General features: G+C 46.7%; 1 protein-coding gene across 2 annotated transcripts; it reads left to right on the top strand.

The window, feature by feature from the left end:
* Nucleotides 1-1,777: 1,777 nt before the first annotated feature.
* On the top strand, nucleotides 1,778-25,675 carry SLC25A44 (solute carrier family 25 member 44). Of its 2 annotated transcripts, none has more exons than XM_048827982.2 (5): nucleotides 1,778-1,887; nucleotides 9,859-9,978; nucleotides 12,491-13,118; nucleotides 18,367-18,494; nucleotides 20,758-25,675. In XM_048827982.2, the coding sequence occupies exons 3-5, from the start codon at nucleotides 12,497-12,499 to the stop codon at nucleotides 20,947-20,949; spliced, it is 942 nt and encodes a 313-aa protein (XP_048683939.1). In that variant the 5' UTR covers nucleotides 1,778-1,887; nucleotides 9,859-9,978; nucleotides 12,491-12,496; the 3' UTR covers nucleotides 20,950-25,675. The 2 variants fall into 2 exon arrangements, with proteins under 2 accessions (XP_048683939.1, XP_048683938.1); XM_048827981.2 differs by lacking the exon at nucleotides 1,778-1,887 and adding an exon at nucleotides 8,532-8,701.
* The last annotated feature ends 216 nt before the right edge of the window (nucleotides 25,676-25,891 follow it).

Raw genomic sequence — 25,891 nt, forward strand, 5'->3', positions numbered from 1 at the left:
GATATGAAGTGAACATTTTGTGAAAAGTGTTCACCTCTGGGTGATATGGTGTTTTTGTCCTTTATCATTTTTCTGTGTGAGTTCATTTGAGAGTGTAGTGATTGTCTAGTTTCACCGACACACTTGTTGTTGGGGCTGTTAATGCACTGGATGAGTACAGCACATGTTGTGATCGGCAGGTAGGTGTAGGACCCCTGGATCTTGAAAGGTGTGTTCTGGGCATTATAAATCTTTGCAGCCGTGGCAATACATCTGGAGGTTTTGCATGTTGTTACAGCAGGATCTGGTACTGCCAACTTTTATTTTTCTGGGTGGGTGCTCCACCCCCCACTCTGCCCCAAGGCCCCGCCCCCATTCCACCCCTTGCCCCAAGGCCCCACCCTTGTTCTGCCTCTTCCCTCCCCCTCTCCGAGCCACTCCGCCTCTTCTTGCTCCCACTCCACCCCCTCCTCTCAGCGCCTCCTGCCCACGTGAACAGCTGATTGGCAGGTGGCCGCTGAGCGGACACTATTCTTTTCCCTGGTTGCTCCAGCACCCATGGAGTCGGCACCTATGCCAGTGACCACCCCAAACCCACCAAAAAAAATATTATCTACTGCTGGGCCCTCCCCTACCATAGAATAGGCTCCCAGGAGAAAGGCCAGGGTACGCACCTCAACACGCTTAACATCACCTTCGCCAACCAAGGACATTCCACAAGAGAAGTCGATCACACCATGGAACGGGCTGGCCACTGGGCCGGTATTAAACCGGACCACTTTGCTTTTCAAGGGTTTGTCCCCCATCCGGTACACAAGCAAAACCAGGCATGGTTTTGTCCGGTATTGGGGGTGGGGGGTGAGATGATGTTTTTAAGAGCATGCCACTCTGCCCCTGCCAGCATGACCTCATATGCAATGTAACACTGACGGAAGTGAAAAATGGCACACGCGCACACCCGGGTGGTAACGTTCCCTCTAATTTTTGACAGGCCCTGCGCACAAAAAATTTCTTCTGTGCAAATGTTTGTGTGCGTGGTGTTTCGCCGTGTGCATGGGGTTTAGGATCTGTGTGCACGCCCACATGTGCACAGTGCCCTGCCCTGTGATCTTGCAGGCACCATGCATCCTAGGCTGCACCCGCGGGGGTGGGGAAGTGAGCTCTTAAAAATGCCCCCCTCCCCCGCAGCACCACGCTCTTAAAAAAGGCATCCCTTGTCAGCATGACGTTGCAGACATGTGCCCCAGGTCACGCTGGCCAGGGTGGGGTCACGGCAGCAGGAGCCGACCCACGCCATTTGCAGAACACCCGGGAATGTGTGGGTGACCCCCCACCCCCACCCCCAAACACCTCGAGAGAACCTGGTTCGATGCCAGTTACATACTCCATGGGGAACCACACCCTGAAAAATTCCTGGCTGACCCCCCTTTTCTAATCTTCGAAGAGCCCCCCGCAACCTGGCCAAGCCCCCCAGATCAGGACCCACCAACTCAAAACCCACCACACCCTCCCCCTCTCTGCCCTGCAGCCCACGTGCAGCACCCGTGGCTGCTGCAAGCCTCAGAACCCAAGCTGGCGGGGGGGGGGGGGGGGGAAAGCTGTGAGCGCGCATGCTCATTGCACGACTAAGCCTTGCGGGCGGCCATGTTTGACTGGGGCAGAGGAGGGCGGACGCCATCTTTGTTAAGGCCAAGAATCACGCGAGGGAACTGGGCCGGGCGAGGCTTCTGCCCGCACCTAAGATGGCGGGGCAGGCCGGGCTGGTCATTGGCCGAGCGGACGGCCACGCGAGCCGCGCCTCCCTCCGCTGACTTCCGGCCGGGGGGTGGGGCGGGTGCCGGCTGCTGCTGGCCCAGGTCTCGGGGGCGCCATGGGGGCGGAGCAGGGGCCTGGGGGCGCCCGCCCGAGGTGAGTGAGAGGCGGCCGCGCAGGGGGCGGGGCTTAGCTGGGGGGGTCCCAAGGGGGCTCTGCGACAGCGCTCACCTGGGGTGGGGGCGGCAGCTGGGGGCCCAATGGGGAGGCAATTGGGGGGCTCGGGAGACAGTTGGGGGGCCAGGGTGCGACATATGAGGGGCCAGGCAGGGGCAATGTGGGTTTTGGGACAGGGCCCACCTTGGGGGGCAGGGAGGGGCAGTTGGGGCAAGGTGAGAGAGTTGAGGAGCTGGGGGGTGGGCAGTGGGAGGCTCTGGGACAGGGCCCACCTGGGGGGCAGGGTGGGACAGGGGAGGGGCAGTTGTGGGGGCAGGGCAGGGACAGTTGGGATAATTGAGGGCCTGGAGAGGCAGTTGGGGACAAGGTGAGAGAGTTGAGGAGCTGGGGGGGGGGCAGTGGGAGGCTCTGGGACAGGGCCCACCTGGGGGGGCAGGGTGGGACAGGGGAGGGGCAGTTGTGGGGGCAGGGGAGGGGCAGTTGGGATAAATGAGGGCCTGGAGAGGCAGTTGGGGCAAGGTGAGAGAGTTGAGGAGCTGGGGGGGGGCAGTGGGAGGCTCTGGGACAGGGCCCACCTGGGGGGGCAGGGTGGGACAGGGGAGGGGCAGTTGTGGGGGCAGGGGAGGGGCAGTTGGGATAATTGAGGGCCTGGAGAGGCAGTTGGGGCAAGGTGAGAGAGTTGAGGAGCTGGGGTGGGCAGTGGGAGGCTCTGGGACAGGGCCCACCTGGGGGGGCAGGGTGGGACAGGGGAGGGGCAGTTGGGGGGGCAGGGGAGGGACAGTTGGGATAATTGAGAGCCTGGAGAGGCAGTTGGGGGCAGGGTGGGACAGTTGAGGAGCTGGAGGGGCGGGCAGTGGGAGGCTCTGGGACAGTCCCCACCTTGGGGGGGACAGTTGGGTGGGAACAAGGGGGAACAGAGGCTGGGCAGGGGCAGTTGGGGGATGTTGAGCTGGGGGAGGGTCCAGGGAAAAGCGCATTTGAGGAGATGCGTCTGGGGAAAATATCGGGGGCATTTTGAAGGAAGGATGGAGTGGGGCCTTGTGGGAGGGCAACTAGTGAGAATGCTGGAGGGGAACAGGCCGGGGACACCTTGAAGGGAGGATGGGGCAGGACACAACTTGGGGGAGGTCATGGGGAGAGGGAGAGATGGGGTGGCAAGGCCTGGGGTAGGGGGACTGGGGTGAGCTTGGGGTGCTAGGGAGGGGCAGCTGGGGATAAAGCTGCAGGCCAGGCAGTGATGTGAAATGATGGTGGAGTCAAAAAGGGGTGCTGTTTCAGAAGCTGGGACTAGAAGGATCCTGTTCTCCACTCAAGTCCCTTCTGCCAAAACTTTCAAATGTCTACTGACTTCTGCATGTGTCCGTTTTTGGGTGCCCCAAATTAAATACCTATAGCCTTGTGTTCAATAAAAATTGTGCAGCACCTGCCCCTCCACTGCAAGGAGTAGCCCTTACCAGTGACCCTCAGCTGATCTGCACACTCCATAAAACAAGGGAGAGTTCACCATCTGTACAGTAGATCAGAAGAGCAGCTTTGGATCTTTCCAGAAAGCCATTAGGTCACCCCAATCAGCTCTCAATTTGAGTTGTGGGTGCTTGCCTCTTCTGAAAACCAGCCATGGATTGTCCACATTTGGGTGCCCAAAAATTGAGGCAACTGAAATCAGTGTATGTGTTTGAAAGTATTGGCCTTAACCTCTCCATGACTCAGTTTCACTCTATGTAAAATGAGCATGATGCATAGAGGCACTGTGAGGCCTTATGTTTGTAAAAGATGTATTTTTTTATCCTCGGATAAAAATGGTATAAAAGTGTGAAGTATTTATTAAAAATTAGTTATGCTGAGCCACCTAACCAGCCCAGGTTCCCTCTGGCCTAGTACAGAGACAAGAATTAAAACTAGGAGATCCTCAGTGGCCTGGCTTTCAGGAATGTTTGACCTCCTGTGTTTAGAGAGAGTCCAGAGGCAACATAGATCTTGGGGTGGCAGTTTCTCAGCCTACTTTGGATGACTCATAGAATCATAGAATATAAGGGTTGGAAGGGACCCCAGAAGGTCATCTAGTCCAACCCCCTGCTCGAAGCAGGACCAATTCCCAGTTAAATCATCCCAGCCAGGGCTTTGTCAAGCCTGACCTTAAAAACCTCTAAGGAAGGAGATTCTACCACCTCCCTAGGTAACGCATTCCAGTGTTTCACCACCCTCTTAGTGAAAAAGTTTTTCCTAATATCCAATCTAAACCTCCCCCACTGCAGCTTGAGACCATTACTCCTCGTTCTGTCATCTGATACCATTGAGAACAGTCTAGAGCCATCCTCTTTGGAACCCCCTTTCAGATAGTTGAAAGCAGCTATCAAATCCCCCCTCATTCTTCTCTTCTGCAGGCTAAACAATCCCAGCTCCCTCAGCCTCTCCTCATAACTCATGTGTTCCAGACCCCTAATCATTTTTGTTGCCCTTCGCTGGACTCTCTCCAATTTATCCACATCCTTCTTGAAGTGTGGGGCCCAAAACTGGACACAGTACTTCAGATGAGGCCTCACCAATGTCGAATAGAGGGGAACGATCACGTCCCTCGATCTGCTCGCTATGCCCCTACTTATACATCCCAAAATGCCATTGGCCTTCTTGGCAACAAGGGCACACTGCTGACTCATATCCAGCTTCTCGTCCACTGTCACCCCTAGGTCCTTTTCCGCAGAACTGCTGCCTAGCCATTCGGTCCCTAGTCTGTAGCTGTGCATTGGGTTCTTCCGTCCTAAGTGCAGGACCCTGCACTTATCCTTATTGAACCTCATCAGATTTCTTTTGGCCCAATCCTCCAATTTGTCTAGGTCCTTCTGTATCCTATCCCTCCCCTCCAGCGTATCTACCACTCCTCCCAGTTTAGTATCATCCGCAAATTTGCTGAGAGTGCAATCCACACCATCCTCCAGATCATTTATGAAGATATTGAACAAAACCGGCCCCAGGACCGACCCTTGGGGCACTCCACTTGATACCGGCTGCCAACTAGACATGGAGCCATTGATAACTACCCGTTGAGCCCGACAATCTAGCCAGCTTTCTACCCACCTTGTAGTGCATTCATCCAGCCCATACTTCCTTAACTTGCTGACAAGAATACTGTGGGAGACCGTGTCAAAAGCTTTGCTAAAGTCAAGAAACAATACATCCACTGCTTTCCCTTCATCCACAGAACCAGTAATCTCATCATAGAAGGCGATTAGATTAGTCAGGCATGACCTTCCCTTGGTGAATCCATGCTGGCTGTTCCTGATCACTTTCCTCTCATGCAAGTGCATGACTCCCAGGACTTCAGGCCAAGGCATTAGTATGCTGACTGGGAGATATTCTGGTTTGGGGCAAACAAAGGCTCTGTCTTCATTGGTCAAAGAATCACGTTTAAATACAGGTTTCAGAGTAGCAGCTGTGTTAGTCTGTATTCGCAAAAAAAAAAAGGAGTACTTGTGGCACCTTAGAGACTAACCAGTTTATTTGAGCATAAGCTTTCGTGAGCTACAGCTCACATAATCGGATGCATAAAGTGGCTTTATGCAGCCGATGAAGTGAGCTGTAGCTCACGAAAGCTTATGCTCAAATAAATTGGTTAGTCTCTAAGGTGCCACAAGTACTCCTTTTCTTTTTGTTTAAATACAGTTACAGCAAAAAGTTTATAACACAGATCAGCCGGCCTGTGTTAAAGGGGTACAAATTGTGTTTGTTTGAGACTAGGTTGGGCTCTAGTTCCAATCATTGCTTGGCTTCCTTTGACACAGGCTACATTCCTAGTGATGCCAGGCACTCCTCTCCCCCGCTCATCTCCTTTAGAGATTAATCCACTGCCATAGCCCTGCTTCCATCACTGGCAAACGATGGGATTAAAGCAACGTTGTCTGTTAGATTTAGATTTCAAATGAAGGTGGTTATTAACAAGACATAGAGGAAAGTACAGTCTCTCCCCCAAGGAGCTGACGGTCTCAGTAATAAAATCAACACAGTATAGAACCTAAAACCAATGCAAACGTTTCTTTGGACTTGTAAAACTCCTGTGGGTGGAGGGAAGGCATTACAAGCCAAGCATTGCAGCTCTTGCAACAGCTTGAGAGCCAAACAAATGAAACTAACTAGATCCAAAAGTGAAAGTGACCAGTGTGTCATTGTTCACAATGAGCATGCTCTGAGAAGTAAACTAGACCTCACCTAGTTCCATGGTGATACTAATAACACAGGTAAAGTCAATATGATTTTTGACCTCGCTGTGTTACTTCTAAACCTGTCATTGAGCAGCGGAGCAGACTGGGTTGAAGGCCTGGACTATCCGTGAAAGTTCCACCAGTGTAACTGTGTTGGTTAAGGGGTGTGATTTTTATGTTGAAATAGTTCTACTGGTATAAGCCTAGTGTGGGCATAGTTATTCTGGTACAAAGGTGCCTTATAGTGATTTAGCTTATTCCCCGTCTTGTATGGGAATAGCTATACCAGTTTAATCACTTTTATATTGATTATATATACATATATCCAGACACTACAGAGGGTTTTACTGCTTTAGCTATACTGATGTAGTTACAGTGGTACAACTTGTATGTGTAGACAAGCCTTTAGCTTTCTTATATTCCATTTGTCTCTTTCAGTTGGCGGTAGCAGTGAGTCATGGTTTTATTTTTGTACCAGGTAAAATAGGATACCTTTTTTTTTTTTTTTCCATTCAGATTGTTGTTTTGCAAATACCATGTGGTATTTTCAACCTCACCCTCCAGTCTGAGCATCATTAGAAGTTGTGATGAAGCCTATAACAGTGTTTGCTGAAGTTCTTTAAACATTTTGTTGGCTGATAGTAAGCAAACATTTTTTTTAAAATGTAAAGGACTTTTGAAGGGATTTCGTCACCTTAAAATCCTCTATTTCCTTCCAAGGGAATAAGCAAATATGTAAATTGTTTTATCATGCAAATTTCTCTCATAGTCTTGGTTATTTGACTGTTACTGTAGAACCTGAAATTTGGGGCCTTATTCTTATTTACACTAAGGCTTCTTTTTATCACTGTAAAATGGCTTTAAAGTAGGCATGAATTAGTTAAACCTTACAGCTCCCTTTCACTGCCAGAGCTGTGTAAAGAGGCCTTAGTGTACCTGAGAATCAAGCCCTTCACAATAACTTAACACTGTCAATTACTCCAATATTCCATCTGACTGTTTTCCATCTGACTGTTTCCTAGTAGGTTGCAAACATAGGGTCCCTGCAGTCAGTGGCATTATCACAGCTGTCTTGATCTGTATGATTAGGGGTTGTCTACACAGGGAAATTGACCAGAATAGCTATTGCTTTCAAAGTGGATTAAACAAAACTAGGAAAAGGCACTCTTCTATAATAAGTGTGTCCACACAGGGAGCTGTTGCTCTTTAAATTCTACCTTCATCTGAAATAACTTTCAAGTGTAGACAAGCCCTTTGAAGCAAGTTGTACAAGTTGTGTCTAAAGCTGAATGGCTCTGACCTTTGTATTACATAGCCAGGATGTTCTCTGACCGATATGACTGTTCTACACTGAACCCAGGGAGGTGTCTTTGATCTGGAATGGGAAATGTTTGGTTTAACAATAATCTGGTTCCAGTTGGATATTATAACTTTATTTTGGCTTTTTTTTTTCGTAATGGTTAGTGACAAACACTGTCTGGTGGGAGTTCCCAGATTTAGATCTGTGAAGTCTATGGTGGGTTGGGGAAAACTTTGCCAGAGGAGGAAACTATACTGTATGCTTGGTCAATACTGGCAAAATTGGCCTTCTGTTGGCCCAGCCTGAGTGGTTAGAGCACAGGCATTAGAGGCAGATGTGGGGAGTTGTTCACGAAGCAGCGACTTTGTTCCTTACTCTGCCACTGATTAAGTATGGGACCTTGGAGCAAATCCCCTCACCTATGTACTTTTGATTCCATGTCTGTATAATGGAGCTAACGCTACTTGTCTATACCTGGGTGTGTGAAGAATCCTGTCTGAGATCCTGAGATGATAGGTTCGGTGCTATAGAAATCCAGGCGATTACTCTCATGGGTTTTTTTCCCCTGTGGAATTTATGAATGTATCCAAACACACTTTTCATGGGTCAGGCCTACCACCAGCCACCTCTTCAGCGTGAAAGAGGAGCATCCTCAACTTCAGAGAGCTCTCTTGCAAGCCGCTGCTATATGGCTAACCTTAGTATGATGCTTTAGAGCGAGCCTGTAAATAGAAGGGTGTGGGGGATACCATAGCAGAGGTAAAAAGAAAAGGAGTACTAGTGGCACCTTAGAGACTAACCAATTTATTTGAGTGGAAAATACTGAATGCATCCGATGAAGTGAGCTGTAGCTCACGAAAGTTTATGCTCAAATAAATTGGTTAGTCTCTAAGGTGCCACAAGTCCTCCTTTTCTTTTTGCAAATACAGACTAACACGGCTGCTACTGTGAAACATAGCAGAGGTAATGTCACGTGAGGGGTGAGTTGCCATGGCTCTCTGTGTCAAGTCTCTCACTTATACGCATTTTCGGGAGCGCTTGTCACTGAGGGCTGCTGCCTGGGCATTGTACCTTTCCACCTCTTCAGCACTGATGTGAAGGGGGTTGTTTTCAGTTTACAGGAACTGCATGAGAATCAAATACCGTCTGTTTCTGCTGATAGTCGGAAACTGAATAAGGGAACCAGCAGGAAGCTCCACTTGCTGCCTTCCATGGCTTTACTTGAGATAGTAAACAGACCTTCTAGTGAGAAATACGGGGGACCTATTGGCCGCTCTTCTGATCTCTTATACAGATCGTGAGTTTTCCTTTGGTTTATGGAACGCCCAGATCAGTTCAGTGTCACTGGCGTGGAGGGGTGGGCACTGTATCATCCCTGTTCCTAGCATCTCCACAGGAAATGGAAGCCTATAGCCAGTGTTTTTGAATGATCCCAAAGTGCATAAAGGCTCGAATCCTTTCCTGTAATAAATTCCCCGCTTGCGCTCACGCCCAGTACTGCCTCAGGTATGGGAGGGCAAAGAGTTTATTGTCTGGGGAGGCTGCTGACAGTGGAGTTGTTCCCAACCACCAAGGCTTGTGCTCTAGCATTCCCCTCTTAGCTCAGCAAAGTGCCTCTGGGCTTTGTCCTGGGGCATCCCTGCTGCCTTCCTCCTGTTCCTTCGTGGGTGCCCTGACTCTCCAAGGAGCTAGGCCTGCTCCAAACAATCAGCTCAAGCTTCGCGGCAGGTGAGCGCACAACAGTTCAATGGGAGTTGGGACGTACAGCTCAGAATCTTATCCCAGAGAAACACATCCCCACAAAGGTTGGCACTCGTTGGCTTATGGCATGGCGGGCAATTCAGCAGAGATCAGATGGTGGGTTGTTAGGCGAGGAGAGACCTGTGTTAAATAGGGTCGGCTGGGTTGAAGGGGGAAACTGAATTGTGAGTAACCTCTTACTGTGTCCTGCTGCTGGAGATCACGGTGTTCTGTGGCATGAATGTCCATATGGCCCCAAGGAGTCATTGTGTTTTACTGAAACTCCGCTCTGATCCCTGACTCTGCGAGTGCAGCCGTAGCTGGAGGCATAACGAGTATTTCAGGATTATTGCACCAGAGAAGATTATCTAATAATGAAAGTGATTATGGCTAAAATGAGCAAAGTTCATCAAAGTACAACCTGCATCTCCTTGGCTGTGGTGGGCTCCCTGAACCATGATCTTTGCTAACTTTCTTTTCAGGCTCTTTGTCTTCACCTTAGAGGCACTGCATAATTCTGTGCTTGTTTACATCTGTGCTCTCACTTCCTCCTTCCTTTAATCCTTATTCTTAACTTTACCCCTTGACTTGCATTTCCAATCAGTGAGGGGGAGGGAAAAATGAGAGGAGCATGGAAAAACACATCTGTGATTCATGCGATGAATCTAAGATCTTGTTCAGAGATTTCAAAACATATCACCCTTTACTTTGTAGACAGCCTTGGACCTGAAGGGTGGGATCCTGAAGGCCAGCAGCACCAGTGAACTCAGAATGACAGGGAAGAAGCTGCGCTGGTTGCCAAAAAATTTTCCTGCTCCGCATGCTCAGTAAGAGGTAATATTTAATTCTTCATCCATAGATCTCAAAGCATCTCACAAAGGTCAGTAAGCATTATTTTACAGAGGGGGAAACTGAGGCACAGAGGGGTGTGGTGACATACTTAAGATTTCAGTATGTCATAGCAGAGCTGGAATAGAATCTGGGTTTCCTTCCAGCTGGTGCCCTATCAGTTGGATCATGGCCATGCCACTCCAAAGGAAACTAAAGTCAAGATAGCATGAAGTGAGGGGTTCTCACTATGAGTAGGTTCTCCCTCATTCTGGAGAGCAGTGTGGATTTTAATCATAATTTAAATCAACAACTAGGAAACCTTGGGGGAGGGATAGCTCAGTGGTTTGAGCATTGGCCTGCTAAACCCAGGGTTGTGAGTTCAATCCTTGAGGGGGCCATTTAGGGGTCTGGGGCAAAAATTGGGGATTGGTCCTGCTTCAAGCAGGGGGTTGGACTAGGTGACCTCCTGTGGTCCCTTCCAACCCTAACCTTCTATGATCCTAACTTAAGTCATGTTTTCCATTTATATTTTCCTAAATAAAGATTGATTCTCATTGGTTGGTAATCATTAAAACATATTGATTTGCAGTTAAACATGGCCTTTGCACTTTATGTGGTGCTGCTTTTTGCTAATCAGAGGGATACACCATATCTATGCACAATTATTTAAGCAGTTCTATAGCTTAACGTACCCTTGTTGACATTCTTAATTTTTACATTTTTATTACATTAGAAAATGGTGAATGATGCATTTCTTGCTAGATTAATTTTTTTACTTACGATATGAGTCAAGCTCTTTTTGGAAATTCAGCATTTAAACTTTTTATTAAATCAAGCTACCCTAAATGCACTGGATACATAAGGAAAAAAAGTTTATAAAAAATGTATTGCCTTTGAAATTAACTGAGGCCTTGTTTACGCTACAGGGTTAGGTCAACGGAGGGCAGCTTCCGTTGATCTAACTCTGTATAACGTCTAGGATGCTACAATGTTGGTCCTGCTGTTGTAAGTCGCCCGCTACACCAACCTAATAACTCCACCTCCGTGAGAGGCGTAATGCTTAGGTCGAGGTAGTTAGGTTGATGCAGTGTGTGTGTAGACACCGCGTTGCTTGCCCAGCTCAGGCTGTCAAAGACAGCAACAGGTGATATAAGCGCAGGGCTGACATGCCAGAGCCTCTCCGCCCCACGTGGGGCTGGCAGGTGCAGTGGCTGGTCCCCGAGCTGTCAGTGCCCCATGCTGTCAGTTAAATCAGTGGAAGCGCTCCTGGTGAGGATGTGCACCACCAACAGAGGGGGCGTAGTGTGGACATCAAAGACCGCAGTCATTTCTGCGGTGGCTGTGCACCACCCTAATTTAGGTCAACTTTAATTTTGTAGTGTAGACTTGCCCTGATTTATTAAACAAAGAAAGTATTAGCTGTAGTTAATGGATTGAACTGATAATTTCTGGTCACTGTCCTTCAAGGTTTTAGTACTAGTAGATTTTGCCCTCTAACACCTAGTTTTTATTCATAGATTGGAAGAGGAGACTCATGGTTGGTTTCTTAACTTTGAGCTAGTCCCTGAACTGAACTAGTTGAATAAACTGAAGTGAAGACAATACTTGCTCTGTATCTTCTGAATATATCAAAAACTGGTTTGGCACTTCATACACTGGTTCCAGGTGCTTAGCCATGGAACTTGCACCAGTTCAGTGGCTTGATTTTCTTTAAAACTTGTCAGCAAATCTGTACTACTTAATATTTTTTATATTTAGGTGTTATTTTAATAGATTATAATGAATTTAGGTCTTACTGTAGGTTGTCATTATTTCAAATTTAATTTTAAATAGGTTTATTTTTTAAAAACCTGTATTTAATTTAAATTAAAAAAAATGTTTTAAATACATTTTTATCCACCCTACTGGAGACCTAGCATGATGTGGGCAGCTGATCCACTTTCTGCTGGTAGTGTGTTAGAATGATTAATCTCAGAAAATGGGGGAAATCAATTCGGTACCTCTTAACTTGGTTCAGGGATAACTGCTGGTAGACTCAGCAACACCACTGTGGGGCCTCATGGCAAATCCTGTTGAGTAACCACCTCAGCCTAGACATGTCTATGCTCAAGAGGCTTGAATAAACCAGGTGTGTCCTCATGTACAAAGTCCCTATAGCCACTTTCTGGTTGTGTGTTCATCTGTTAATGGCAAAATCTCTCCTTCTCATTGACTGCTAGCCAACTGTGGGATCCTCAGATTTACCCATCACTACCCCCCAGGCAATCAGAGCTTGGGTGCTGGGTGCCCAAGAGGCTAGGCCACTTGTTTCACTCAGGCCCCACAAACATCATTATTTATAATAATGGCTGGTTCTTAAGTGGACTTAGTCCAGCCCTTGGCTAGCTGGAAGGTCACTGCAGGGCTGAGCCCAACGGAGAAAGGAGGCTTAATCCAAAAAGTCCCTTACTCCCCTCCACCTTCCAAAGGATTAGACTATCTGATGATCACTAATTTTAATTCCCCTGCATTCCAGGGAATTATGGAGGACAAACGCAACATCCCAATCATCGAGTGGGAGCATCTGGACAAGAAGAAGTTCTATGTGTTTGGTGTCTGCATGACCATGATGATCCGGGTGAGCGTTTACCCCTTCACGCTCATCCGAACACGGCTGCAGGTCCAGAAGGGCAAGAGCCTCTACAACGGGACCTTTGATGCCTTTGTGAAGATATTGCGGGCGGAAGGGGCAGCTGGGCTGTACCGGGGCTTCTTGGTCAACACCTTCACCCTAATTTCAGGCCAGTGCTACGTGACCACCTACGAGCTCACCCGCAAGTACGTATCCAAGTACAACAACAGCAACGTGGTCAAGTCGCTGGTGGCCGGTGGCTCAGCCTCTCTGGTGGCACAGAGCATCACGGTACCCATAGATGTCGTTTCCCAGCACCTCATGATGCAGCGTGAGGGTGAGAGCATGGGCAGGTTCAAAGTGCGGTACCAAGACTGCAAACGTAATATGGTCTTCGGCCAGACCAAGGACATCCTTGTACAGATCTTCAACGCCGACGGACTGAGAGGCTTCTACAGGGGCTACGTGGCCTCTCTGCTCACCTATATTCCCAACAGTGCCGTATGGTGGCCTTTCTACCACTTCTATGCAGGTAGGTGGAACACGGAGGCTTCCACAATGACTTGGCATGGGCAGCTACTGGGCACTTTGGGGTCTGAGTGCTTAAATGTGAATGCTCCCTGATTTTCAGTAATCCCTTTTTTTTCGACATTACTCCTTGGGGCATTCTGCCCCAAAACGTTAAATTCTGCACACAGTATTTTAAAATTCTGCAAAATTCCGCAAATTTTATTTGTCAAAATAACACCATATAATCACATCAGTTTCCATTATTTTGGTAATTTATTTCAAAATACCGGTCTGCAAGTATGTCTGTAACAGAGCAGACAGACATACAAAAATTTCCCCAGGAACAGAGTTAAAGAAACCCCTACGACAACCCAGTTCCTGTTTCTCTGTCCCCTTACTCTCCCCTCACTCCCCGCCACCCCCCCCCCGAGCCCAGCCAGGGGGCCAGACAACCACAACCTCTCCCTAGCTGTGGGGTCCCCCATACCAATACACCTGAACCCCCTCCCCCACATAACCCAGCCATGGGATGCCCCTAGCCCAGATACCTGCACTCACTCCCCCTCCACAGCTCAGCCACAGGACCCCTGAGCCCAGCTACAGGACCACCCCCCCCAATTGCACAGATACCTACACTCCCAGAGCCCAGCCACAGGGCCCTCTCTTGCCCAGATACCGCCCCCCTCCAGAGCTCAACCATGGCCCCCTCCCAGCCCAGACACCTGCTCCTCTCTTCCCCCAGAGCCCAGGGACCGAGAAGGAAAGCCTGATGCTTGGTCCCAGGCTTGCATAGAGTTTTCTGCGCGCTGCCCTCTCCGTTCTTCAGGGCATGCTGGGAACTGCAGCTGCCAGGAACCCTCTAGCTCCCTCTCCCTCCCCCCAGCAGTGTCTTCTCTCTGTGAGCTGGGGTCTGCTGGGCCCAGTGCTGGCTATCAGGACTGCAGCCCATTTCTGTGGGGGAAAGGAAATTCTGCGAGCACAACATTAAGTTCTGCAAAATTCTGCATTGCGCAGTGGTGCAGAATTCCCCCAGGAGTATTACATGTAATTATGAAATTACTAATTCAGGACTCAATCTACTAATTTTGCAAGGTAATTTTGTAAGCATGCACACACATTAAAAAAGTGCATCTCTCTCACTGCTACTGAGGTCCGACGAACACAGGAAATAGTGTCGCGTTTGCTGGCGTTATTCTCCACCGCCCCACGGCACCTGTGCACTGCACAGTGAGACTCTGAAAGGAGGCAAGCTGCAGCAATTGTTTGAGGTGATGGATTCACCACCTAACCCACAGCATGCGTTGCAGTCTAACTGCCCAGAATGGACCCTGCTGGCCTATATTAATGTGCACTCAATAGGTAGTGCGCACCAGCAGGGACTGCATGGGGCGGTTAGAGCACAACATGTAGCCGGTGGCTTGTGCGGGGAATCCAACACCCCGAGCCCTACAATGCCCTATCAGACCCTCCCTACACGGCCTTCTGGGGAGGAGAAGTCGGAGGGGCAGGAGGAGGCAGTGGCAGCGGAGGAGAGGGAACGCAACAAAGAAGGGAGAAGAGAAGGATCATCCTGGGATAGATGTCCAGGCCCAGGACTGGCCACGGTAATTAAGGGCCCTAGGTAGCATAGGAGGGCAGCTTTCCTAGGGTCAGTCCACCCCTTCTTCTTGTTTGGGGATTGTTTTTACATAAATATTCCTAAACGTCTCAGAGCAAGGCTGTTATCTCTGTAAATGAGATCAGAGTCCCAGCCATAGTGATTCGCACTCATGCACTTGAACTGACTAGGGGCTGGAAAGGCGTTTTCCCCACAAGGCACAAAGGCAGAGAGCGGGTCAGGGGGGTATGACTGTCCCCTGGAGCATTGAGCAGCCATCATCTCTTGGATCAGGTGGCTTGTATCCCATTTGATCACATTCTTTAATCAGTGGAGAGCGAAGCATTGATAGACCTCAGCTCTGGCAAGAGAATGGCATGGTCTAACCCAGTGGTTCTCAACCACTGGTCCAGGTCCCCCTGGGGGGCTGTGAGCAGGTTTCAGGGGGTCCGTCAAAATAAACCAGAAAACAGGCCCTGCGTTAGACTTGCTGGGGCCCAGAGTAGAAAGCTGAAGCCTGAGCCCTGCCGCCCAGGGCTGAAGCCAAAGCCTGAGCAACTTACCATCACGGGGCCCTGCTTGGTACCCCATAATACTGACCCTGGCTTTGAATCTACTGCATATGCAGAAAACTTGTTGTTGTGGCACAAGTGGGCCCTGGAGTTTGTATAGCGTGTTGCGGGGGCCTTAAAGGAAAAAGGTCGAGAACCGCTGGTCTACACACAGGACTGAGAGCCAGGAATTTGAGTATTAATCCCAGCTCTTATATGCTGTGTGTGGCCTTGGGCAAGTCATGTGGCACATCTGCCAGGACTTCCCCATCAGTTACTTGTGGATCATACTTGCCTCCCACACAAGAGTGTGGAAGAGCTGATGTTCACGTAATGGTTTGAAAATTAAAACTGTTTCATATGTGTGACTTGTACTTTCTCAAGTGTGGAATGTGGGGCCCTTTAGGTTGCAAAAAGACTTCTAGGGTATGAAATCCCTTAGCAGAGCCAGGAAATGGAGCTACAAGCAAGTTCAGCTGTGGTTGGGCATCTAAATAAAGATATGCTTGTGTTCAATAGGTTTTAATCCTCGGGCCAAGCCTACTGTTACATCAGTGGCTCTCAACTATCCAGACTCCTGACCCCTTTCAGGAGTCTGATTTGTCTTGCGTACCCCCAAGTTTCACCTCACTTAAAAACGACTTACTTACAAAATCAGACCTAAAAATACAAAAGTGTCACAGCTCATTATTACTGACCAATTGCTGACTTTCTCCTTTTTACCATACACTTATAAAATAAATTGATTGGAATATAAATATTGTACTTACTTTTCAATGTGTAGTATATAGAGCAGTATAAAGTCGTATAAAATTTTAGTTTGTACTGACTTCGCTAGTGCTTTTTATGTAGCCTGTAGTAAAACTAGGCAAATATCTAGATGAGTTGATGTGCCCCCGGAAGACCTCTGCGTACCCTCAAGAGTACACGTACCCCAGGTTGAGAACTACTGTGTGACATAACAAAGCTTTCAGGAGATCATTGTTCCTGTGCAGAATGCCTCCGGACTCAGCTAATTTGTACAATACAGGTGATACTCTGGCTGTTACCAAACTGTAAAGTTGCTAGCCCAGCTGATATCTTTGTCTCCCACTAGCTGTTTGGCGGGTGTGTCATTCCACAAGGGGATTTGTTGGCTGTGATTATTGGATTAAGTTGGCTGTAACAGATTGCTGTACAGTGCACTTCACTGATTCTCAGGGTTTGCCACCATTAAAAATACAGGCATCCCATGTGTCCAGCTCTCTCCTCAGAGTTGGCAGATCCTATTAGCGAGGCAGAGAATTGCCTTGGTACGTGGGTCTTGGACCACCTGCTGGTTACAGTCGGCACGATTGCTTTTAATGCCACAGCTCTTATTTCTCCAGCTTTTGGGACACTGTTGTGGTTTGAGCTTCCCAGTAGCTGCAATCCTTACCTTTGAAATCTGCTCTGCCCTGTTTCATCCAGCTGCTGCTTCAGCACACAAAGCACAGAGTTGGGTTGTAAAATCTCCACGGTGTATAGGTGCTTTTTTAAAAAGGTGTGGGGCATAAACTATCCACAGTTCAGATAAGCTCCATTCTCTCCTCCCAAAACCTGATCATTTCTACTTGGATATTTATTTTTAAAGAATCATTTAACTTCTGTGATTGGGTCAGCTTTCCCAGAAAGGTGGTGAGATCTCCAGGACCCAGGCTCAGAATGCCTTTCCTCCAGCTCCTGATGCTCTGGATGCTTCTAGTTTATATCTTTGCACAGCACTCTGGTCTTGATCTGTCAATACAGTCATCATGTGACCTGTCCTGAGGCATAAAGTACACCAGTAGAAATGATCCATGGTTTTGGGTTTGCAGCCAAAATAGCCTCTAGAGCTCTCTCCTTGTTTTCTAAGCAGACACAAGTACATCTTAAAATATGAACCTATACAACAAACAGGGAATGGGGAATAACTGGATAGATGGCAGTACTGCTGAAAAGGATCTGGGGGTTAGAGTGGATCACAAACTGAGTCAACAGGGTGATGCAGTCGCATAAAGGCTAATACCTTTCTGGGGTATATTAGAAGGCAGGTCATATATCAGAGATGGGAGGTAATTGTCCCACTCTACTCAGCACGGTTGAGGCCTCAGCTGGTGTCCTGTGTCCAATTCTGGGCACCGTACTTTAGGAAAGATTTGGACAAATTGGAGAGTCGAGAGGAGAGCAACAAAAATGATAAAAAGATTTAGAAACCCTGACTTATGAGGAAAGGATAAAACCCTGCGTATTTTTAGTCTTGAGAAAAGAAAACTGGGATGGAGGGACCTGTTCAGTCTTCAAAACTGTTAAGGGCTGTTATGAAAAGGGTGGTGATCGATTGTTCTCCATGTCCACTGATGGCAGGGCAAGAAGCAATGGGCTCAATCTGCAGCAAGGGAGATTTAGGTTAAATATTAGGAAAAACTTTCTAACTAGAAGTGCAGTTAAGCTCTGGAATGGACTTTCAAGGGAGGTTGTGGAATCTCCATCATGAGAGGTTTTTAAGAAGAGGTTGGATAAATACCTGTCAGGGATGGTCTAGGTTTACGTGTGCCTGTCTCAGAGCAGGGGACTGGACTTGATGACCTTGCGAGGTCTTTTCCAGCCCTATATTGCTATGATAAACAATCTCTTTCCTGAAGAAACAGCCATTAAATTGCTCTGTGTGTGTAAGTGTTTAAAAACTACACATGATGTTACTTAATATACTAACATGTAAAAGCAGAATGAAGAAAGCGATGGCCCCCACAGTGTGGTAAGCTCTTTAGAGAACACATCGCTCTCTGCTTGGAGGGATGTAGCAAGAAGCAGTGTTACAATTCACTAGGTACTACCCTTCTGGAGACTTAAATAGCCTATGGAGGAGTCAGTTTAATACAAATCTTTGCAGACAACATGCAGTGTTTTTATATTAGAGCAAACAAGCTAGTCCTAGAAACATAATGAGGCATGTGAGTGGTGCATAGGTATGTAACAAGTTTTCCCATCTGTAAAACACGGATTCTACTCCGTGAAGTTGGTAGGGGTGAGTGCTTGGAGTTCTGGCTGGAAGGAGGCACAGAACAGCTGAGTATATACATATATACACGTGTCTGTAACTTTACTCTCCCTCCCGTTCCCAGAACAGCTCTCTCGCCTGACGCCTAAAGACTGTCCACACCTCCTCCTCCAAGCTATATCAGGGCCACTAGCAGCTGCAACGGCTTCCACTCTGACCAACCCCATGGATGTCATCAGGGCTCGCGTGCAGGTAAGAGCTCGTCCTAAAGGTAGCGTGGTCTAGAGGCTAGAGGGCAGGACTGGGAGTCACAAAGCACAAGTATTGTCCCAGCTCTGCCACTGATCTGTGCAGCTGTGAGCAAGTCACTTTGTCTCTTTTCTCAGTGGCTTCTAGCATTTATTTCTAGGTGCTCCGATGGATTGTTAAAAACTCTCCGTGGCTGTAAAATGGGGAGATTACCCCTTCGTTTTTCTCCTGATCTAGTGTCATTAAAGGCTTGTCCAGAGTGGGGTCAGAACCTTGCTAGCTAAAGCCATGTTGTGAGACTGTTGTTGGTCACAGGATTCCCGGATTGGTATGAACAGAGAAATGGTCCTGTGTAAATTTCATGTAATCTTGCTATGGACGGACTTCTAGGGGAATCTGTAGCACTGTTCTCACGGGAAAGATCCCTATCCACAATGGTCACGGAATCCATGCTAGTACCCTGGTACAGTTTAAATTCAATTATACCAACCTGCTTCTCCAGTGTATTTTATTTGGTTTATTTCCTGACCTGATGAGCACAAAAATACCCCCCTGATTTCAATCCCTTGCTGCTCCTATGAAACTCTGTTCTTGTTGGTCAAAGCTCATATTATTTTTCCTTTGCACTTCTCCTGATCTCCCATCTCTGCGCTCCAGACTGTAACAGCGTCGGCATGTAAAGACAGGTTTCAGAGTAACAGCCGTGTTAGTCTGTATTCGCAAAAAGAAAAGAAGTACTTGTGGCACCTTAGAGACTAACCAATTTATTTGAGCATAAGCTTTCGTGAGCTACAGCTCACTTCATCGGATGCATACTGTGGAAAATACAGAAGATGTTTGTTTTTATACACACAAACCATGAAAAAATGGGTGTTTATCACTACAAAAGGTTTTCTCTCCCCCCACCCCACTCTCCTGCTGGTAATAGCTTATGTAAAGTGATCACTCTCCTTACAATGTGTATGATAATCAAGGTGGGCCATAGCTGGAAATGGCCCACCTTGATTATCATACACATTGTAAGGAGAGTGATCACTTTACATAAGCTATTACCAGCAGGAGAGTGGGGTGGGGGGAGAGAAAACCTTTTGTAGTGATAAACACCCATTTTTTCATGGTTTGTGTGTATAAAAACAAACATCTTCTGTATTTTCCACAGTATGCATCCGATGAAGTGAGCTGTAGCTCATGAAAGCTTATGCTCAAATAAATTGGCATGTAAAGAGCGGCTGTGAGGCAGTGAGCAGGAGCCAGCCAGAATAACCTAGAACTTACACCTACATGGCACACTTTCATCCCCAAATGATATACATGTCGCACTGCTGAAAGGCAGCCACCTCTGGAGATGTGGGCAGCACCCAGCAGGAAGTGAAATTCTGTCCCGAGACAAACTCCAGTCTTGTGGGGTCTCTAATGTAAACACATAGGGTGATGGAGAAAACATAAAATAATGCAAGTGCTTAAATTCCACTATGGGCAGGTTGTTGCATCATTGCGTTGTCACAGGGTGGGCTGGTCCTTTAAGGGCATTGGGTTTAGCTGCACATGTGACGAATCAGCTGCCTCGCAAGTGGCTAGATGAAAATTCAAGCAGCTCAGTTAGTTGGGAGAGCTGCAGAGAGGCTCCTACAGGAAACCCTGGGCTAGGGAAAGGACCTGGAAGGCGGCTTGCCAAACTAGCTAGGTGCAAGACATGACTCAGGATCCCACTGTATAGGTAGCAGAAGAAGCCCTCTGAGGTATAGGTGTTAGAAGGGTTCATGTGGCAATACCTGGTTTACCTGTGTGGTGACGAACTGTGTTTGGATAAATGGATTATTTGGAAAAGGGAACGAAATACTGACACTGGTGGGAGCTTCATTGACACGCTGGCCAAGGAGCTGGCCTCTAGCTTACACGGGAGTGGGGAAACTGAGGCAGGGTCCGACCGCAGGTTTGCAAAGTCCCAGTTACAGTCTTCTTTGGGGTTTCTTGCATCTTTCTTTGGAGTAGCTGGTTCTGGCCACTGTCTGAGCAAGGGCACCAGACTAGAGGGACCTTGAGTCTGATCTGGTGCTCTAGTTTCTATGGTTCCCCCTCACATTAAAAACCAGAAGGCAATTCAATGGTATGCCCCTTGAAGGAGCTCAACGGAGTGCAATATCTTCCAGTCTTATTGCAGAACAACCCCTTATGAAACCACAGATGCAGTTGTTTTATCTGCCACTGCCCGAGCTGCCTCTCTGAGCAATCGCCTCTCCTAACGGTTTCACTCTTGGCTTTGCAGGTGGAAGGCAAGAGTTCCATCATTCTCACTTTCAAGCAGCTAATGGCAGAGGAAGGCCCATGGGGCCTCACTAAAGGCCTCTCCGCCCGCATCATATCCGCCACCCCTTCCACCATTGTCATAGTGGTGGGGTACGAAACGCTGAAGAAGTTGAGCCTCCGCCCAGAGCTTGTGGACTCTAGACATTGGTAGCAAACACAGAGAGAGAGCGTCTTATAAACCCTATGGATTGAGACAGTGCTTAAAAGCTCAGCGAAAGAGAGAGAGCTGGGCTACTCCTTGGTCTCCCGCAATTACAGGATTGTGTAGTTTCACAGCAGAGGACAGAATTGAGAGCAACTGCAGTCACCTCCTCAGGTCTGTTGCAACACAACATTCTACTGTTATCCGGTTGGAAAAACAAACAAACGTATGGCAAAGCTTTTGACTGACCATTCATTCAAGGACAACCAGGTGTGTGAGTGAAACCCAACAATTTCCTGGTCTCTCTTAAATGAAAGACTATCGGGTTAAGCAAAAAAAAAAAAAAAAAAAAAAAAAAATTTATTCTTGAAATGAATTGTAATCTTTTAATTTTGCCAAATTTCCATATGGGGGGAAATGTACAAACTCTAGCAGGGCCTCCTGGTGGAAAGTCTGCTAATTGCAGGGGTATCGTGGGAGGTGGAAAAATATATAATATATATGTATATAGTAAAACTTTTCTCAAACATCCTTTATTTTTAAAAAATGAGGGAAGAGAGTAACAAATACCTGGATCAGTTTTTAAGACCTTGCTTACCACTTTCTGAATAGATCTGTACATAATTTTTGTATATGCTTGGAAACTATTTCACTTCCTTGCACATCTTCCAAGTGTCAGAGCTGGTGTTCTGATGCTCAGGAGAGTTAAATAACATTTGAGCTGTTTGTTTCTTTAGGCTAATGGCAATTATGGCTCTTAATCCAGGTTTTAATCATCCTTTTTTTTTTTTTTAATTGTGGGGTTTTTTTTATTTCAGGGTTGGGCAGGGAGGGGAGGACATTTATTGAGGGACTGACTGGTTAACTCTATGCCCTTGGCAAATGTGAGTGTAAACATTCTACATCCAGTGGAAATGTCTGCTGCTCCCCACCCTTAATTTCTGTAGGCACAAACAAATCCAGAGAGTGGTGGAAATGCTCAACTGCCCTGTCTTTAGGTGCAAATTGAACTGGATGTGACTAAGGAGTAGAAGCTGAACTTGCTTTAATTGACATAGGATGCAAGAAGGAAAATCGCTTCTGTCTTTCCATCCATACCTGATAGGTGTGCATGTATCAGATACTGAGTAATGGTTTATTACTACAGAATAGATCAAAATCCTGTGTCTGGGGGAGAGGAAGGGGGTTTTCACCAACTTTTGCTGTAGAGAAAAGCTTATTCCAAACTATGGCTTGTCTCTTACCAAACTAAGGCTCCGAATCAAGTTGTGCAGCACGAGCCTGTACTCAGTGGGTCCGATTCTGTTCTTAGTCACATTACCCCAGACTTGCATCCTATGATCGAGAGCAGAATCTGGCTCTCAGGTCTTGCTTTTCCTAGCTAGTTATAGAGGTTGTGGGGGCTCAGTAAGATCGAGTAGATAACGCACTACTTCCAAATAACTGATTCATATAGCTCAGACTGATACTTGGCTGCCTGTTTTCATCCATCTGACTACCTTAATGATGATTTTTTGGTGCCAACCCTGTTGTACTGCAGCTGTCCATCTCTTGTTCAACTCTCTGGATTTGTTTGTGCCTTGTCTTCTAGCCCTCAGTAGAGCATGGGCTTCCCCTGAGCCCCAGATGTGCACAGACTTAAGGAGCTCCTGGTTTACTCTGCAGATAGAGTGAGCACAGTCAGCCCTGGGGCACAGAATAAAGGCTCAAAGTTCAGACTTCCTGTGTGACATTGGGCACTGTGCTGCAGTTCCCCTTATATTACACGGAGAAAATAGTACTCTTCACATGGGATGTTACGAGGATAACCATGAGGTGCTAACACACCATGGTGATGGGTACCATATCAGGAACTAGACAGAGGCAAGAAGGCCAGCTGGTACATCCAGCATCTTACCCTGATTTTGCTCTCCTCTGAGCTATGTGCATGAATGCTTGGTGTATAGAACTCCCTTCTTCAATACACTATAGTCCATAATACGATACAAAACCCTATTCCCTTAAAAAGAAAGATGGGGCAAGAGGAGAATATCAAAATTAAGAATTGAACCCCGTGAACTTGCAGGGGGGAAAATGTGGGTCCTAAACCAGTAAATACGGAGAAAATTTTGTTGAAATTACCTGGGATAATGAGTTTCCCTGTCCCTGGGCATGCTGTAGGAGGAACACACTGCTTTGTGTGTGTGTGATATATAATGTACATATGAAACATCAGTGATATGCAGGTGAGGTGTCAAATATAGCAAAGGGTTATAGTCCTACTGTGGACTTCAATGCTGTAAGTAAACTGAAATTGTATCCCATGATAAATTAGTCCTCTTTCATTTAAAAACAGAAGGTTTTCTTAACTCGGGCAGGTAACTTATGATTTCTAGTGGGTAACGATTTCAAATACTCTGGAGTCATGTTGCTTTTTTTAACTACCATTGTTTTATTAACTGAATTGAGTGACCTGGAATACATCCCCTCATGCAGAGCAGACACTGTGCTATAGCTGCCAGACACTGATCCTGAATGGGTTGAAAAGCACTGACCAAATGGCCAGAATCTCCTCTCTGAAGTCCATACAGGTGGCTGTCACTGAAGTCTGTGGATCTGAGGGCAGAATTTGGCCATAAAGGACTAAATGTATCACAGTACAGTTTTTAAAAAATAAAACAGTTGAGTCTTCAAACCGCACACAGAGGCTGGTAATGCCACTGAGTGCTTCTGCAATTGAAGAGAGCTGCGTTCGTCAAATGACCCATTTCACACTTGAGCCAGTATGACAAACCAACTCAAAGCAGCATAGCCAGCAAACAGCTCTCTGATTTTTTTGATTTTTTTTGTTCTTGTTGAAAGATATTTGTGTTTTGAAATCTGCTCATTCCATAATAGCGGCTTCTGCAGGGAAGATTATAATCCTGTCTTCTGAGACTTGACGGTTCAATTTGGAATGTTCGCTTGCATAGTATCCATGCCTTGATCTTTAGAAGGAAATGGGACACTGGTTGTATGAGGATTCTTTTTTTTAAAAAAAAACATGAGTATCTGACCATTTTTAACAAGTGAGAGGGTAGGGTTTTTTTGGGGGGGAGGTGTGTGCACTATCTTACTGAGCTTATGTATCTCAGGAGCACTGTCAAATTTAAGAAACCTTAGAGATGCCTTCAATTTGAAACCTCGTCAATTTTAAAAGAATTGAAAGTAGGCTATGGCTACACTACAAGGCTTTTAGTGACATGGCTATGCCCGAGAGCTGTGCCACTGAAAGGCATGCCGTGTAGCTGCTGTTTGTCGGCAGGGGAGAGCTCTCCTGCTGACAAAGTGGTGTTCACACCGGCGCTTTTCATCGGTAAAACTTCTGTCGTTCAGCAAGGTGGGTTTTTTTAACACACCTGAACGACAGAAGTTTTGCAGACAAAGTGCCAGTGTAGACAAACCCTCGGGTTCTACATTTGCCTGTGGGGTCCCCGTCCCAATTTTTGTGATTTCACAACACATTTCTGTTTTTAAAAAATGTTGCTTTCACAGAGCAACAGGAGAGATTAGCACTAACCGAGAAATTGATGGTCTTTGAACAGTGAAAATGAATATATGCAAAGTGTCAAATTTAAATATCGTGCAAGGTTAAACATTCTGGGAAACCATAGACTGAGGCGGGTGTAGTACTTGAAACTGCAATCCCTTGTGAAACTGACTAGATAGCAAGTTAAGTGTCCCTTCATACTGATGTGCAGCTCAGCTAGTCTGGATTTAACTTTTACAAGCGGTGCAGTTTTGTCCTGCAGAAGAATGCAGGCAATCTGTTTTCCTTCTGTTTTGCTGCAGTAACCTGGCATCTCCAGCCATCTGTTTTGTGCCCAGTTTGGATTATTCCTCTTCCTCACATAGTTCAGATTTAATTGATCACTTTCATTAAACCATCCAGCCTCAGTATATCCAATCAGTTCTTAAGATCTGAATCAGGCAGAGGTTTCCACTGGGGATGTTGCAACAGAATGATAGTATATTCTACTAATCAGCCTGTAGTGGCTAAAACGCATATCTTTTCTGGCAGATAAAGCATTTCAAACCCTTTGTGGTTATATTCATTTAGATTGTTTTTTCTGCTCATTTATCAGCTGTGGCGTGACTATGTTAATCTCTGCTGTGACAACTTGTGGTAATACAGTATTTCCATTGAATTTTGCTCATTTGTTACCATATTGTCAATTTATTCTTGACATCCCCACCCCCAGCCTTTCTGATGTACTGTTGGTTTTTATGTACAGTAGATGATCATCCTATCAGTAAACTGATGAGTGGGTATAATTGTTTCCTGATGAAATCCATGCATTTGTCTTTATCCCAAGTGCAAACCCCTCTAGATAACGGAGTATTCTGAAGTTTTGCCACTCTCTCAGGCCCAATCTTAATTGTTGTTATATATGGTGGTGTGATCTGAACTTTCCCATACCTACATGCCAGGCTGCAAGAAGAAATCTGGGAATGGAACATTGTAGGGCTTCCATGGTATTAGAAGAACTGTTGTGCGGGAATAAAGTGGTGTCCCAACGCAATACAATCTTCGAATGAGTTTGGAAGCCACGATGTTGGAATCTGACTGCCTACATCTGTCGCAGTGGGAGTACAGAATGATACGACTCAGTGCCTGTTCTAAAATATGATGCTGGGTGAATGTATTGTGTATGTTTAACAGGTTTCACTGTTGCACTGTAATATGTCTTTGTGTAATTAAAGTTTTTATTATTTATTTGATCATCTCATTATGCGTCTATCTTGGTTTGATACCTTGCAAACATTGCAAAACGTAAATTAACTTGATTTTTTTTCTACCCTCTGAAACCGTAGTCTGTTTTATGTAACAGCTTATTAACTGCAGCCCCAATACATTTCTACCTACAACATCTAAGGTGGGATAAGTCAAATGACTTTGACTTATAAGTCATTTATAAATGAGATGCAGCCT

Source organism: Caretta caretta, chromosome 24 (assembly GCF_965140235.1).
Source record: "Caretta caretta isolate rCarCar2 chromosome 24, rCarCar1.hap1, whole genome shotgun sequence".
NCBI classification, from domain to species: domain Eukaryota; kingdom Metazoa; phylum Chordata; order Testudines; family Cheloniidae; genus Caretta; species Caretta caretta.